Source organism: Tursiops truncatus, chromosome Y (genome assembly GCF_011762595.2).
Source record: "Tursiops truncatus isolate mTurTru1 chromosome Y, mTurTru1.mat.Y, whole genome shotgun sequence".
Taxonomy (NCBI): Eukaryota; Metazoa; Chordata; class Mammalia; order Artiodactyla; family Delphinidae; genus Tursiops; species Tursiops truncatus.
In genome coordinates this window covers 37,856-54,320 of record NC_133428.1, presented here as the reverse complement: position 1 = coordinate 54,320, position 16,465 = coordinate 37,856, and the positions used below count along the sequence as shown (strand labels likewise).

The window sequence follows — 16,465 nt, the reverse complement described above, 5'->3', positions numbered from 1 at the left end:
CCATGCCCCGTGCAGTGTGACCTCTGAGAATTCCATGCTTGATCGGTCAAGAAACAAGGCTCCCAGACTCCAGGTCCCGGGGCTTGAGGTTTCGCTGCAGGGAGCCGTGACCAGTTGGGTTTGATTTGATGAGGGTTTGGGGGCCAGTGTGTCAACACAGATTTATGACCCTCACGTAGGAGTTCTGCTTCCTGCCCAGAGCCGAAGGGGACACACGGTCTTGTTGAGTCTTTTTGGTGAGACGCTTTGGAGAGCCGGGCTCGCGGGTCCCGTGGCCGGCTGACGGCAGGCGGCGTCACTGCCTTCGTGGTGCGGGCTCACAGGGCGAACCCACAATGAAGGGTTCGTGATCACAGAGGTCTCGGAGGCGGTGGCTTGATGACCGGGTGTCTCATTGTGCCACCCTTGGCAGGAAGCTTCTGTGGAAGTGCGACGGCAAACGGAGGACCCCGGTGCGCGCAGAGAGCTTTCTTCCTCAGTCCAGGCCGAGGAGGGACGCCCCACCCCAAGGTAGGAGACTCTCGGACTCGGGGTTACTGAGAAGGCATCTTGGGGTGGGCTGCGTTATGGTGGGTGAGTGCTTGGGCGTCCGGTTTCCGCCAGACCCGAAGTGGCCACGAACCAGGTTCAGCTTCCAGCGTCCCCAGGACCAAGCCCTCAGCCCTGCACCACTGCCGGCGGGAGAAGCATCCCCAGGGCGGGGACGCTCTGAATGCCATCGTGGCATTTTTGGTTCTTAAAACAGCTGCTGTGTTTTCCGTACAGTGAAGTTCTTTATGTTCACAGAACGAGAAACCCAGCGTAGTGGCTTGAATGACATGCTTTATCCAGAGCGGCCATCTGACGGGATGCCTTAACGTCGAGGGCACGGCTGGGTTGCTGGGTCTGGAAATCCACATTGTCTGGAAGGATTGTTGGTCAAAGGACGAGGGCAAGCCTTTCTCAATTGGCCTTATTTACTGACTTAATTTTGAGCTTTAAAATAGAAATCGAGTCGGTTGGCTCCCCAGGAGGGGATCAGAGCATCTGAAAGAACGGAATGGCAGCAGTGTTACACTGTCACGTGCCCTGATTCTCCAGTGTGTCCAGTGTGGCTGTGTCACTGTAGTGAGGGTGGAATTTAGGTGAAACACATACTGTCATCTGGACCCTTGTCCACAAGGAGGGCGGGGGAGGGAAGTGTAGGTCACTGCAGGAACTGGGGTACGACCTTATTTTAAAAGGGCTGATGGAAGAATGGAAGCAAATTTGTACACAGTAGCGTCGCTGAGTGCATATCTTTCTGTTCCTCGAGCATCTCTGGGAGTTGGTGTGCCGCTCAAATTAAACACCAACCTCAAAATTGAAGATTCTGTCCCAGAGATGACCAGTTTAAATGCTTGCTTTTGAGAGCCTTACGTAACGGGGTTTTATTTCATTTGGCTGTCAGCTGAGCGTTGCTGGCCTTGAACAGGAGTGCCGGTGGCTCTGAGGGAGCAGGCGTGGTGGTCTGTGTGTGCACGTGTAGGATATGGTCGCAGTTACTTACCAGTCTGCACGGCCAAGACCAGAGACCCCGGGTGAGAGAGGAAGGTCCGTGAATCACACACGTACAGAGCCGAGCTGTGTCTGAGCGGCACAGTCAGAGCTCCATGGCTCTGGGTTGCGAGCAGCTCACGTGCCAAGTGCCAGCTGTCCTCTTTATCAAAAGCCACTTCCGGGCCCCGCTGCCGTCGTGGGAGTGCGAGCAGTGCTGTAGTGCGGTGCGGTGCAGTGCGGCGGGGACGCTCCCCGCACACTCGGGCGCGGGCTTCGCTGCTGCACGGAGGCCTCGGGCGTTTATCCTGCAGAGAGACACGCATGTGCTGCTTGGAGTTCAGCTCTCCTGCTGTGAAGAGTCCTAACACATGGCTTCTAATGTACATACCGTGTGTGTGTGCGCGCGCGTGCGTGCGTGTGTGCGCGCGCGTGCATGTGTGCGGTAACGGCACTGTCGGCAGCGAAGGGGTCAACGGGAACGGGGGAGGGACCCCACGCTGCCTGTCTCACAGCTGTGTCCTCTGGCAGGCTGCGTAACCACTCTGACAGAACGAGTTCCAGAAACTTTCTGCTTTTGAGCTGCAAACCCAGCAATTTTCAGAATCATTGTGTGTGCTTTTAAAGAGTGGTGAGACTCAGTGAAATCCTAGATTAGGGATGTCAAAGAGGCTTTTTTTTTTTTTTTTTGAGAAAATGTTTATCTTCTGAAGGAGCAGCGAGGAAGAGTGCCCTTGAAACATTAAATGGGAGAAAAAAGAAATGAAAATGCAGGCAGGGACTGTCCTTTGCTCACCAAAACCCAATCTATAATGCAAAGATTTAAAGATGCCCGGTGTTTTGCATACATTGATGTAACATATCTGTGTAAAGAAATCGAATCGCTGATCTGTTAACAGGAACACGATGATGAAGACTGGCTTCTGTTGTGATGCCAGAAGAGCGTCGAGAGAACATTTATGCAGCAAATCGAATTGAGAACATTTTTGTGAGGTTCAGGATTCTGTGTTCCAGATAAAGTAGGACAGAGGTTCTGCCCCAGGGGACCTCCCAGCGTAGGGGGGACGGAGAGACACCAGCACTCAGCACTGAAGCGATGATGCGTAATTGTCATCTTTGTGAAAAGTCACGGGATGGTTCAGAATCTTGGAGGGACGAGGGTGAGGCGACTTCTGCCTGGGGGTTGTGGACACGACGGTGGTGTTTGAGCAGGACCCAGGCCCTCGGGAGAAGATCTGACAGCGTTTGCTTGCCTCCAGCTGTGTTCGCGTGGGAGTGGCCTCCTCAACCATCATGTTTCCAGAGCCAGCGTCCACTGTTTTTGGAGGTTTTGCGCCAGATCTCCAAGCTCAGGTGTCCTGACTGACGGCAGTCTGCTCCCTGCCCCAGTGTCACGGGGACCTTGAGAGCTCGGTGCAGCAGTTTGCGTGGCTGCCGTGACAGACTGCCGGGGTCTGGGCGACATCAGCAGCAGACAGGCATTTATTTATTTATTTATTTTTGCGGTATGCGGGCCTCTCACTGCTGTGGCCTCTCCCGCTGCGGAGCACAGGCTCCGGACGCGCAGGCTCAGCGGCTATGGCTCATGGGCCCAGCCGCTCTGCAGCATGTGGGATCCTCCCGGACCGGGGCACGAACCCGTGTCCCCTGCATTGGCAGGCGGACTCTCAACCACTGCGCCACCAGGGAAGCCCCAGACGGTTATTTTCTCACAGCTCTGGAGGCCTGAGTCTAAGCTCCAGGTGCTGGCAGGGTGGGTGTCTCCCAGGGCCTCTCTCGGGGTCTTGCAGGCGGCCGCCTTCTCCCTGTGTCCTCACCTGGTCTTCCCTCTGTGTGTGTCTCTGTCCTGATCTCTTCTTAGAAGGACACCAGCCAGATTGGATTAGGGTCCCCCCCATGCCCTCATTTTGCCTTAATCACCTCTTGAAAGAGCTTCATTCCATCACCTTCTGAAGTCCTGGGGGGTTAGGACTTCAAGGTATGAAGGGGGGAGCAGAGTTAGCTCCTAATACTAGGAGGAGTGTCTCTGCTTCTCTCTAATGCCTTTAACCGGTTCTGTCTGCTGTGTCCACTCTCTCAGGAAGCGTCCTTTCATTGTCCAGACAAGGTCACGCCTGATGTCCTAGCGTTTAAAATAAAGGAGCTGCCATCCTAGCGAGCAGCTGGTGAAGAGGGGAGAACAGTGACGCCCCTTTGGAGGGCTGTTGCCGGCGTGGAGTTGCACACACCCTCTGGTGGGTGATCCCCTTTCTAAGAGTGACCTTCTGAGCAGACGCCCATCGCCCTGTAAACAGCGTATGGGGACCAGGGGCTCTGGTGCCGCCTCTGCCGCTTCTCATGGAGCTGCCCCCTCGTCGGCTGCTCTCTCCCTGCCTGGATGGCTGGTAGCGCCCCTGGCAGACCCTGGGCAGAGTGGAGGTGGGGCTCTGTGCTCCTTCTGGATCGTGGGGAATGTGCTTCCATGTTGGCATGACCTGCGTGCTGGAATTGTATTGACGATTTTAGTATACGTGACAGTACAGTGCATGAAGCGGGCTTTCCGTGCCCGTTAGAGGGGAGTCGTCAGCGTCTCAAATTTGGCACGCAGACTTGTTGGCCAGTGTTGTGTTTTAAGCCTTGTGAGAAAGCTAAGTTTACCACATGGGGTTCGTGCCCCTCACACGTGACGGTCTTCTAGAGGACTGCGTCTGCGGGGTTCTGCAGACAGGTCTTGTAGGGGAAGAGCCCGGGAGGCTGTGGCCACTGGCAGGCTCTCACTCCCCGGCCTTCTCCCGGCCATTTCTGCCCCCATAGGAGCTGCCGCCAGCAGGCTGGCTCTGATCCGCAGGCTTGTGTTTTGTTGCGACAGATGGGAGAGGAGGGGCGGGGGGAGAATAAGAATAAATCCTAAATCCCGCTAACAGCCAGAAGGTGGAGTCTGTATGAAATCAAGCTCTTTCATTTCACGTGAAATTCATCAACAAGCTAAGTCCACCTGAGGGTCACCTTCCTGTACTTTTGCCCTGAGAGGTGATTTGCGGTACAGAGCTCGATGCCAAGGCTGATTTCCATTTACTCCACAGGCTGCTTGCAAGTAGGTTTCAGAGTGAGAGCGTTGCCATCCGACCTGCACCCCTCATTTGTTGCTTTGGGGGAGACGTTTACTTCTCCTGGCCTTCAGTTAGCTAAGGGGCGGTTGAAGCTTTCCGTTCTGAACTGCTGTGCTGGGTAATTAGGAAGCCCACGCTGGCATGATCACAAGGGGAACCTCAAGCTTGGAAGTTTTCTGGGGTGGAGCCCGGCATCGGCACAGCTCCCTCTCGGGCAGTGCACTGTCTCCCGTGCCCAGAGCCCTTGCTGAGACACAGACCTCCGTCCTCCCAGAGGTGAAAAGCAGCGGCTGTCGGAAGACCCTGGGCCCGGGCTCCGGTGGTGTGTTTTTACGTCTTGCTTTGTGACGACACTTTCCCCTCGTGTTTATAGCCGCGTGGCTTCAGGAAGAGCAGAGTCAGGACGAGGCACAGCAGGTTGTTGACCTGCCGGCTTGGTCTCGTGACTGCACGCTATTCTGAAGGACGCATTGTCAGGCGGTGGTTTGAGGGTTCCAGGGCTTGGGGCCCTGGAGCAGAAAGTGAGGCCAGGGAGCCAGGTCCACGGAGCAGTGAGATGTGGGCAGAGACCGTGCCGAAATGTTAACCACTGCGGCGCCGAGGGACAGCAACGGAGACTGGACCCAGGCACCCTAGTTCCGGACGCGGCGGGGAAGCGGTCCTCCACAGACCCCACTTGTGAAGGCAGCCTCTGCCCTCTGAGAGGGTTCTGACACACGTCGGCTGATTGCCCCGGTGGCTGCATGCGAGTCCTTTGTTGGGGGCGGGGGTGGGGGAGGGAAAAGCCAAGAGTCCACGGCCCCTCTTCTTGGATGGAGAGACTTCCACAGCTGTTTGACAGGATCCTCTGCTCTTTTATCCTCTGGTCTCCTTTCTTCTCAGTTGACTCCTGTCTTCAAGCTCAAACCCTTGGGACTTCCCTGGTGGTGCAGTGGTTAAGAATCCACCTGCCAAGGCAGGGGACACAGGTTTGATCCCTGGTCCGGGAAGATCCCACGTGCCACGGAGCAGCTGAGCCCGCGAGCCGCAACTACTGAGCCTGCGCGCCACAGCTACTGAAGCCCATGCGCCCTAGAGCCCACGCGCCACAACTACCGAGCCCGCGTGCTGCAGCTGCTGAAGCCCGCACACCTAGAGTTATGCTCCGCAACAAGAGAAGCCACCGCATTGAGAAGCCCGCGCACCGCAAGGAAGGGTAGCCCCCGCTCGCCGCAACTAGAGAAAGTCCGTGCATAGCAACAAAGACCCAATGCAGCCAAAAAAAAAAAAAAGCTCAAACCCTTGTCAGTTGCCCTTGGTCGAACTTGCACGTACAGGTACTCTTTGCTGTTTTTGCCTTTCTCCAGAAACCCACAAGAACACACCGCCACTCATCATCTCCTTTTGATCCTTCCACCCATGCTTCTTTGCTCGATGCCGTGTTTTAAGTCAGCGTACCATGGTTTAGGGCTGGGATGACCTGGAAGGCGGCCATATGGGTTTAAGTACACCTTACGTTAATGCTCTTCATGGTGGCAGGGGTGTCGGCAAAGTCTCCTCTGACTGCTTTTGAGACGATCTTTGCTGCCTTTCACTTCTTCTAGACCCTTCTGGCTCGTTGTCTCATTAAAGTGCTTTCCTCTTGGCTCAAGAACCGAATTGTCGGGACTTCCCTGGTGGTCCAGTGGTTAAGAATCTGCCTCCCAACACAGGGGACGCAGGTTTGATCCCTGGTCGGGGACCTAAGATCCCACGTGCCACGGGGCAGCCAAGCCTGAGCAAAAGAACCGAATTGTCAAGGACCGGATCTCTGATTCCTGTTTCTTCTAATGGGACCGAGTGTGGCGACCTACTTAATCCTAATGTGGTAGACTTTCATACCGTTAATGGGTGAAGTCACGCGTCTTAATCCAGGCTGCGTGGTGAATCCGTGTTGGGAACACGAGCACGTCTCATCCGTGAGCTGTGAACACCGACTTGTGGCTCCTCCCCTGCAGAAGGTACGGCCTGTGAGAGGCACTGCAGCATCCTTGCAGGGTGGAAACGAGATCGAGCTTCGTTGCAGAAGTGGACGTGGCAGAGCCACGTTAGGATGAAAGCTTGCTTCCCAGAGATGATCGAGGGCATCCCTGATGCCGGGGAGGGTCGTGGTTGAGTCCACGTATCCTTCTCACACCTGCCTCTCCCCAGGCCTTCTTGAGCAATGTTCGGGAACTTTGGAGACCAGGTACCAGGCGCAGGCTTTTCTCTCTTGGGCAAGGACGAGGCAGCTTAACTGCAGTAGGTTTCTCCTGTGTTCCTTTCTGTCTGTGTCGGCATTTGATATTAGAGCTCTGAAATCATTGGAGAAGACCCGCGGGCAGTGAGTCTCGGGCCCACCGAGGTCAGGCGCCCTGACGAGATGGCTTCGAGGACCGGACACCTGTCCAGTTTGACCTCCGTCCCTTGGGACTCATAGGCTTTGTAGGTGTCTGTGTGTTGGGTCACGTTGGCTGCTGTCTGTGAGGTTCCTGTAAATGACTTGCTTTAATTTTTAAGTTACGTGAAGTAACTTATGCTGCTGTATTTAAAATGGATAACCAACAAGGGCCTGCTGTGTAAAACAGGGAACTCTGCTCACTATTATGTAACAACCTAAATGGGAAACCAGTTGGGAAAAGGAGTAGATAAGACTTAATCACTTTGCTCTACATGTGAAACTAATGCAACGTTGTTACTCAGCTAGACTCCAACATAAAATAAAAGTTTAAAAACATAAAATAAAAAATAAGTAACTTACGCTTTTTGCAATGGGGCTGAAAAGATTGTATTTATTTTAAAATTGTGGTGGGATCCACGTAATGTAAAGTTAACCATTTGAGTGTATGTGATTCAGTAACACTTAATACATTCACAGCATTAGGCATCCATCACCACCGTCTAGTTCCAGAAGATTTTCATCACCCCAAAAGGAGACCTTGTACCCCTTGAGTGGTCGCTCCTGAAGTGGGTTTATTATTTTTCTCCCCCCTCCCCCCTTTCCACTTCTCATTTTCCTTTTTTTAAAAATTATTTTTGGCTGCGTGGGTCTTCATTGCTGCACAGGGCTTTCTCTAGTTGCAGAGAGCGGGGGCTACTCTTTGTTGCGGTGCACGGGCTTCTCATCATGGGAGCTTCTCTTGTTGCGGAGCACAGGCTCTAGGCGCGTGGGCTTCAGTAGTTGTGGCACGCAGGCTCAGTAGTTGTGGCTCGCGGGCTCTAGAGCGCAGGCTCCGTAGTTGTGGCGCACGGGCTTAGTTGCTCCGCGGCATGTGGGATCTTCCCAGACCAGGGCTCGAACCCGTGTCCCCTGCATCAAGGGCGGATTCTTAACCACTGCGCCACCAGGGAAGTCCCCGTGAAGTGGGTTTATTTTTAAGGTTCAATTTGAAGTGACGCCCTCTCTAGAGTTAGACCGCATCTTATACATGGCTGCCATCAGTCAGAGGTGAGGTGGACCCTTGGCTGTCAGAGTTGATTTCCTCGTACTCGGTGTGTTAAGTGGTGGTGAGACGCCTGCAGCTAGTCCCAGAAATCAGTTTTCTCGTAAACTTTCTGAAGGTCCACATGTTGAAAATAAAAAACAATGGTTCTGCGATTTGCCTCTTAAGCAGCGTAAGGTGCATTAAAATATTTCCGCGTGGACGTGAAACATGCATGAAACCGAGGAGTCGGTGGATCCCCTCGGTCCCCCAGGCAGCCACCTGCTCTCCCCTGGCACTGTGGAGGTCGCATCACCTCCACCAGCGGCTGCAGTCAGAGGACAGGAAGGTGAAGGAGGAAGACAGTGGTGCGGGCAGTGGGAGGGCGCTAGCCGGGAAAGTGCATGGACTTGAGGTTTTCTCAGATGCAGCACTTGGAGCACGTGGGTTCCTGGAAAACGTGCCTGTTCTCTTTCGAGTTGAAACTTTTGTGTCTTTATTTCCATGTGAATCTTAACATTCTTACCAGGATATCCTGGATGGTGTGCACGGTCGTGCCTGTGTGTGTGGGGAGCCCCACTGTCAGAGGTAATGAGGTTGCTGTCCCGTGCAGGGAGGAGAGAATGAGTCCAGGCTCACACGTGAACCCAGCTCTCCCGCCGAGGCGAGGGACAAGTCATCAGGGTGCCATGCCAGCAGAGCTCCAGGTCCTGTCTGTCCGGAGACGCGTGATGAGTCCTTTCGTGGCATCTGGGAACCCAGGGTAGCTGAACCCACGAGAGGCGGGGTGTCCGGAGCCACGAGAGGAAGAGTTCATTCCCAGCAAAGCCTTTCAAGTCACGTTGGCTTTATAGTTCTTTTCCCACGTCACTTGCAAATGTGTTGTGTGTTATGTAGTCTATGAGCCATAAAACTAAGGAAAATATATTTAGACACATTTAACAATACAATAAAAGGCCACACGTTGCGTGATTCTGGTGCGTGTGCGCTGCCCAGAACAGGTCGATCCGTAGAGACAGAAGGGAGATGGGTGGCTGACAGGAGTGAAGGCCCGAGGGAACGGCAGTCACTGCCAGGCGGTGTGGAGTTCTTGGCGGGTGAGGGAAACGCTTTGGAATTAGATAGTGGTGGTGGCTGCACAACTCTGTGAGTTTACTGAGAGCCACTAAATCATACGCTTCCAAAGGCTGAATTGTAGGGTATGCGAACTTCATCTCGATTTTTAAAATCTGGTCGGTGCTGAGAGTCCCCAGGAAGAAAAGGTTTTAAAATTTAAAACGAGGCCGCGCGTTACCCAGGTCTGAGAGTTGCGGCTCTAGCTCAGACTTGGCCAAGGATCAGATGGTGAGTACTTTGGGCTTTAAGGACCTCAGTGTTCCTGCTTGCGGACATCTCTGCCCTTGTAGCCCGGGAGCAGCCGTGGACAGTCCATGAAGAGGTGGGTGTGGCTGTGCTCCCATAAAACTGGACAGAGAAGGTTTGCCAGCCCTGGGATTTGACCAAGGGCCGTAAGAGATTGGCCTTCAGCGAGTGTGCTTCCCGGACGGGGAGGTGAGGCCTGCATGGCCGACTGTCTGGATGTTTGCAGAGAGGCTTCTCACGTGCTTCTCTGCAGCATGACGTCCGTTCCTCTTGCCATTTTCATTTTACTGGTCTCTCCGGCTTGGTTGACTTAACTGTGGCCCGTTCACGGCATGAGCGTGTGGGAGAGCGAAGGATGCTGTTAAGCACGGGCTCCTTGGTGATGCTCTGACTTGGAGCGCTGGCATCCTTGGACTGTAAGAGCTCAGTTCAGGCGAAGTGACTTGGGGAAGGGTTGAGGCTTCGCCAGGCTTGGCCCAGCGGCTACGAGGAGTTCTTGCGGCATTTCAGCGTGCCGGGGTGCTTATCGTGTTCCGTTCCCTTCTTATCTGTGGACTTCCTCGAGGACGTGAATGTACTGTATCAAGTGAAGGCGCATTTGTATTCAACTTGTTACAAGTATTTACGATGCACAGCCTTAACGACATGAACACAGCGTAGGCTTTGAGCACCTTGTACACCCTGATAATTACGCCTTGTTCTAGGAAACACGGATATATGAAAACCCAACGATAAACCTTAATATTATAAAAGTGCTCCCCCTTTACAAATTGTTCATAGAGGGTGTCCTTTAAAAATGGATTCCTAGAGCAAAAGCAGCACCCAGATCCTGGTTTCTAATACGCTTCTCCATGAGGAGGATGCAGGGATCCTTGGAGGAACGGCTGACGCTAGGGCTGGGGCAGAGGGTGTGTGCGGAACGAGTATGGAGTGTCTTGCTCCCTAAAAGTAAGGAAGTGTTCAAACAGACACAAAACCCTGTAACGGTGAGGCTATGCCAGAGGGACCACAGGGGTCCACTTAGAGGTAGGTATGACCAAAGCTGCAATGAAATAAAGTCGTGCAGGATTATAACCCAGCGTATAAAGTATCCCTGAGTCCACACTGATAGACGTAAATGATTGGGTATATTAATAAGTGGGGGAGAAGAGACAAATCTGTGCCGAAAAATTCCAGATCTCTGTAGATCCTCTGCCCTCAAGGGGGTGGGGCAGAGCCCTTCATTCCTGTAATATGGGCTCCATATGGTAACGTCGTTCCGCAGAGGGCAGGGTGAACAGGTGGGGTGAAAGTCACGTGACCGAGGAGAAGCGGATGCACGCCGTACCTGACCCTGCCAGCCGATGAGCAGACTGCTGTGTTGACGGCGTGATCCTTGGTATCGTATGGTAAGCAGGGCATTCACCTCTTGTGGCCTGCCCTCCACGTCCATAACTCCAGGGTAATCACGACAAAAACATCAGACGCATCCCAGTTGAGAGGCATTCTGCAAAATGCCGGCACGGTACTCCTCCAAACCGTGGAGGGCGTGGAAAACAAGGGCAGTCTGAGCTGTCGCTTAGGTGGGAGGAGCTGAAGCAGATGTGACAACTAAATGCAATGTGGTGTCCTGGCTGGGATCCTGGGACAGAAGGAGGCTATTAGGCGAGAGTGAAGGAAGTCTGAATAAAGCGTAGACTCCAGTTAATATGAATGTACCAAGATTGGGGTCACTAGTTACGGCGAAGGTACTCATGTCATGTGTAGACAGTAGGGGAAACTGGGGTGTAGGGTACATGGGAACATTCTCCTCTCGTTGCAATTTTTCTGTCAATCTAAAACCATGTTAAAATAAAGTTTTGAGATGTTTCGAGTTACTCAGTTTGTAAACATCAGGAACATACCTTTTGAGCAGTAAGTGGGTGAAATCCCTGGTCAGCCGCCAGGCTCTTACTGGATGCCTGTTACGTGGATGGCCTCACATTGTGCTCTGAGGTATAGACAGGTGTGGAGCTGGCCTGGGGTGGATGGTGCCCTCTCTTAGTGGTGGGATCCTGTACTTGGTAGAATAACACGTGGAGATGAAAACTAGTGCAAAGAATGTGGGACGTGGGGGGGGGGCAGACACAGGTTCAGATTCTTACTCTCGTTCTCCGTGTGCTTGCATCAGGCCACCTAAGCTTGCTAATAACTTCCCTTCCCTGGATGATGGGATAGCCACACCAACCTTCCTTGCAGACTCACTTAAATGCCAAATGGGTGTCACACGAACGCAGTAGCGCAGTGCTTAAAATCAAGCAGGTGTGAAAAAATGGAAAAAGTCACTCTTGGTGAAATAGTGGTAACGTGGGAGATGCTGCAAAGGAGCACGTGTTACTGGTTTAAATGAGGAAGAGTCGGAAGTAACCGCAGTGAATTTTGAAGACGTTGACTGAAGCAGGTGGTGAAATGAGACAATCCGTCCCGGAGGGTAAGTGCAGGACTGGGGAGGGTCGGGGTTGTCCGTGCGGCTGTTAGAGACCCTGGTGGGAGGGGCACTGCCTGCGGCAGGGGGCGGGAGCTGCCTGAGGAGGGGAGGTGGGGCGCGGGGACTTTCAATGCAGTTCATTGTGAAGTGTCAGGGTCAGCCTGTGACCCCTTTGTGGTCTGCAGCGAATGCCTTGTGCGCAGTGAAACCTCCGGAAACACTTTGTTAGTTGTTTGGGTTACGTTCCTCCTGAGTGTGTAATAAACCCCCAGATACAGAAGAACGTAAACTAGGCTATTGTTTGTTTTTGTTTTGTTTTGTTTTAAACGTCATTGTTTCATCTGACTTAACGGCTGTGGGATTGAGCCTTGGATTGCACACGTTATGCGATGGTCTAGCACAGTTAAACAGGCAAAGCTGCGTAAAATTCGTGCAGCAGGCTTTTCTGCGTTTCCTTCTTTTAAATTACAAAGAGGAAGACACCCGTGCCTTTAGGGGTTTAAAAGGGCAAGGCTTTGGGGGTTTAGGCAGAGAAGCCTTGGGAACATTTCCCCCTGAGGTCAGGAGTCGTCAGTGAGGTCACAAGGGAGCCTTGAGGCCCGGGGTTAGAGTGGGGGGGCGGGGGCGGGGCTGCGTGAACTTGACCGTCACGAGGACGCCGGGGCTGCCGCAGAGCGGGTCCGTGGGGCGCTGTGCTCACGGCGGGCGGAGAGCCGGTAAGAGAGCCTGGGTCCCCTCTCGGAGCATCTCCTGCAGGACAGGGATGCTTTCCTGCCGCCGTGGCTGTGTGCCAGGCTTTGCAGCGACTCGTGCCCCTTTTGTTGTGCTGTTTTGAAGAGCAGGTGATCAGCTCACAGGGCGGTGTGAGGCCAGTGGGAGAGGTCTGCAGACACGCTCCTCACGTGTTGTTCTGCCTGAAAGGGAACGATAATGCAGATCGGCGTGCAGAGTCCACCTGAGCTCTGCCCGTGCGCACGTGTGTGTGTGGGCACGCGAGCCCGTGCTGTGTGTGTCTGTGTGTGTGTGTGTGCTTGTACACACGTGCGGTTTTGGTCGCCTGGGTTTCTGCCGTTGGCTGAAAGCGCGCTGGAGCTAGAAGGCAGTGCCCCTCTGGACTTGCTCTGGTGAGCTGGTGTGACTGGGAGCCCTTGGTATGTGGGGCGCGCTCCACGTGAGGTCTGCAGACCTGCCTTCCCTGCCGAAGGGTCCCCGAGGAGACCGGCGGGAGGGCACTAGCGTTTCACGAAGACCCTTCCTTGCTTTGCCTTTTCTTTTTCCGTAGCAGTGAGACATGAGCGTTCTCACAACGGAGGCTTTGACTGTGGATGTAGAAAGGAAATGGTGAGTCAGCCACATCAGAATGAAAAAGGCAGGGAAATCAGGTGTGCGTGTTGAGTCATGAAAAAGATGCTTGGTGGGTAAATTCACTCATCGCCTGCTGATGGCAATGAAAAAATGCAAATGGAGAAAATGGCACGGGGTGGTTCTGAGCATTTTGCAGCTTTTGCTCTGCAGTCGTGACAATTTAAAGGCAGCATTTCTTGCGGGGTTTACTGTACATGTGCTGTGGGGTTTGGGGTTTTTTTTTTTGCCTTTTATATTGTGATAAATAAAACAAGTTATTAATTTTGGCCATATTTCTAAACGACTGAAATTGTTTGGCTTCACTAAAGCAGGCTTCTGTGTGTGTGGCGGGAGTGTGCCATTTCCACAGGGAAACGGCTGCATGTGTGTGGTACACAGACGCTCACGCACAGTTCGGGTCTGCACTGACTGACTCACGTGGGTAGGAGTCAATCTTGAAATGACTTAGTGGTCGTGCTTAGGTGGAACGTAAAGAGGCACAGGGGTTTGAAGACAGGTTTTCAGAAATCTACCTGACAGCATTTATAATGAAAGAACCTGCTGTCGTATACATTGTCTGAAGACTTACACAATGAAGGCATGGAAAATGATATTTTAACATGTCGTAAAATAACTGAAGATTAGGGACAGGTTTGATGAATGGTTGACATATTTCTTTTCCTTGCAGAGCAGAATCTTTGAGGGCGTGTATTATAAATATTTTTTATGATTATGTTGCAGAAAAGTATTTGATGGCTGGTAGGAAACTGGACATCTCTGTGCAGCTTTTGGTCAAGCAGAATGGAAAAAACATTTCACACTTTCTCTCTCTGTCTCTCTCACACACATGCCCACAAACATATACCCCTTAGGGAAAAATATTTGCAGGGGTATTTTCATCCATGAATGCATGAACGAACAAAACACAGAAAAGCCATTAATAAAAGGAGTATTAGAAATCACCATGCATATTGGTGTTGACCATGCAGGGCAGGTAAGGCTTCTCCTGCCCAGCTGGGGTGACAGACAGCCCTAAATGTATGCTGATGGCTGCGTGTTTGGCGTGAACCGGCGGCTCCCCCAGCCACCTTTGGGTTTTGGAGGTTGCGGAAGCTAATACTTCACGTGGCCTGTAGAATGCATTTGCTTTACTCTCACTGCCTTGAATTCTTTGCCTCTTGTGTGCATTAAAATTTAGGAAGGTCTAGGTGGGGAAGCAGTAGAAACAAGAGGTGGTGTTTTGTGTCCACCGGATCGGCCCATCTCTCCCCGGTCAGCAGACACTCGTGTGTTCTAGCGGGCTTTCTCTCCAACAGGTTAGATAAGTCATTTCTGTGAGGCTTGTAGACATCCCTGGATGTCTGAAGAGATCCTAAAGTTATTTAGTTTTTCACCTTTGAAAAAAGACTTGCAGAATCCTTTGTGTTCATTACTTAAGGTTCAGAAGGGCTTCTCGCCTGTATACCTTGGACCTCACAACGTGGGTACCATGTTCATTTGACGATAAGCAAACTGGGGCTTCAGTAGCTGGATTCACACAGCTTCTGGGGCTTCAGTAACTGGATTCACACAGCTTCTGGGGCTTCAGTAACTGGACTCACACAGCTTCCTAATGGAGAGCCCTGCATGCAGTACGGCTGCTCTTCAATCTGCTGGGTTCCTGCTAAGTCCTGCCACCTCGGATGTTGGAAGGTTCTCCAGATGGGCACAGCCTGCATATAGACCTGTATAAGATGCCACACCTCTTCTGTTATTAGCTGTCACGTCCCAGGGCCAGTGCACCAACAGTGCAGTGAGAAGGGGTTCCAGTGTGGGTTTCCGGGGCAGTGGTGTAATACAAAGACCTCTTAACCAGGCTGAGAAACTGCGGACTCAGGTCCCAAGCCTGCGTGGACGTGACCTTCTGTTTCTTCATCCACGAAATAGGAAGTTTGGATGGAGTGATTTCTGAGGACCCTTTCAGCTATCATCATTTTTGATTCTCGGGGAGAGAAGCCAGGGACTCAGATTCCCCTTAAATGACACATCCAGGCCAGTGGGTTGTATTGTTGTATTCATTTGCTACCAACATTCATGTGAGTGAAGACATATATGAGATACACGCGTGTGTAGCATCTTTGAGATCCGTCTGTCAATAAATGAGCTCTGCAGCAGACTTGATTTTTCTGCCTGCAGGGGTTTCTTTTTTTTTTTCTGCAGGGGTTTCTTTTTTTTTTTCTGCAGGGGTTTCTTGATGCAATGGCAGTGTCACTGACAGCACACCCACTTGGGTGTTCTGTGGTGAAGTCAGCTGCTACCGGACGAAGTTCTCCCAGGTACAGCTTACATACCATGTGTTATTTAATGACTTTGTTAAAAAGTCCAGCCAGTGGGCGCTTACACATATTTGGAGGCCATTAAAAATAGAATAACTAGGGGCTTCCCTGGTGGCGCAGTGGTTGAGAGTCCGCCTGCCAACGCAGGGGACGCGGGTTCGTGCCCCGGTCCGGGAGGATCCCACATGCCGCGGAGCGGCTGGGCCCGTGAGTCATGGCTGCTGAGCCTGCGCTCCGCAACGGAAGAGGCCACAACAGTGAGGGGCCCGCGTACCGCAAAAAAAAAAAAAAAAAAAAACAGAATAACTAGAAATTCTAGGAAGGTATTAAACATTTATACAGACATACACACCTGCAGATATATGTGTGTACACCTGCATGTATATGTATACACATGAGCATGCAAGTATGTGTATATATACACATGTGCACATAAATATGTATTACAGACATTTTATATAGGAATAAAGTAAATTTTCATGTACAGTATATATCTGAAGCCTATTGAGTAATCATTTCTAAATATGGTTCAGCTGAGTAACAATCATGCAATATTCTGAGATGGTATTTTCAAAATTTTGGGTCACGTGCATTGCGCTAAAAGGACACGCTTAAAGCAGATGGTTTTCTCTTAATTTTCGGAGATCCTATGCTATTCTAAGTATGTTTTAATCTCTTACCACAGAGTTTCCCAGAATTAAAAAATGGCTCCTTATTTCATAAGCTTGTTGTATGTTTTTGAGAGCTAGGATTTATGCTTATCTGTGGTTACAGCCTTCTAGGGTGTGTGGTATATAGTCTGTAATAACATTTCCTTCTTTAAATTCCGGAAAGCAGAATGAAGACATTAAAAATTGCCCTCAGCCTCACCGTCCAGAGAGACCGCTGTACCCACTTCGTGTCCTTTTTCAGCACAAATGTTCATTGATAGACATGTGATCACACGATACGTACTGTATATGAACAGCTTTTTCT

General features: G+C 51.8%; 1 protein-coding gene across 6 annotated transcripts in view; it reads left to right on the top strand.

Annotated features, from left to right (window-relative positions):
• LOC101330266 (protein Shroom2) overlaps nt 1-16,465 on the top strand; it is a 135,852-nt gene that overhangs the window by 86,250 nt on the left and 33,137 nt on the right. For 5 of the 6 annotated variants that reach the window (XM_019944706.3, XM_019944704.3, XM_019944703.3 and 2 more), the window contains one exon: nt 413-510. The exons of the other annotated variant lie outside the window; for it this stretch is intronic. In XM_019944706.3, the coding sequence (XP_019800265.2) occupies nt 413-510 (98 nt within the window). The remainder of the gene's footprint in view (nt 1-412; nt 511-16,465) is intronic. 6 annotated transcript variants of the gene reach the window in all.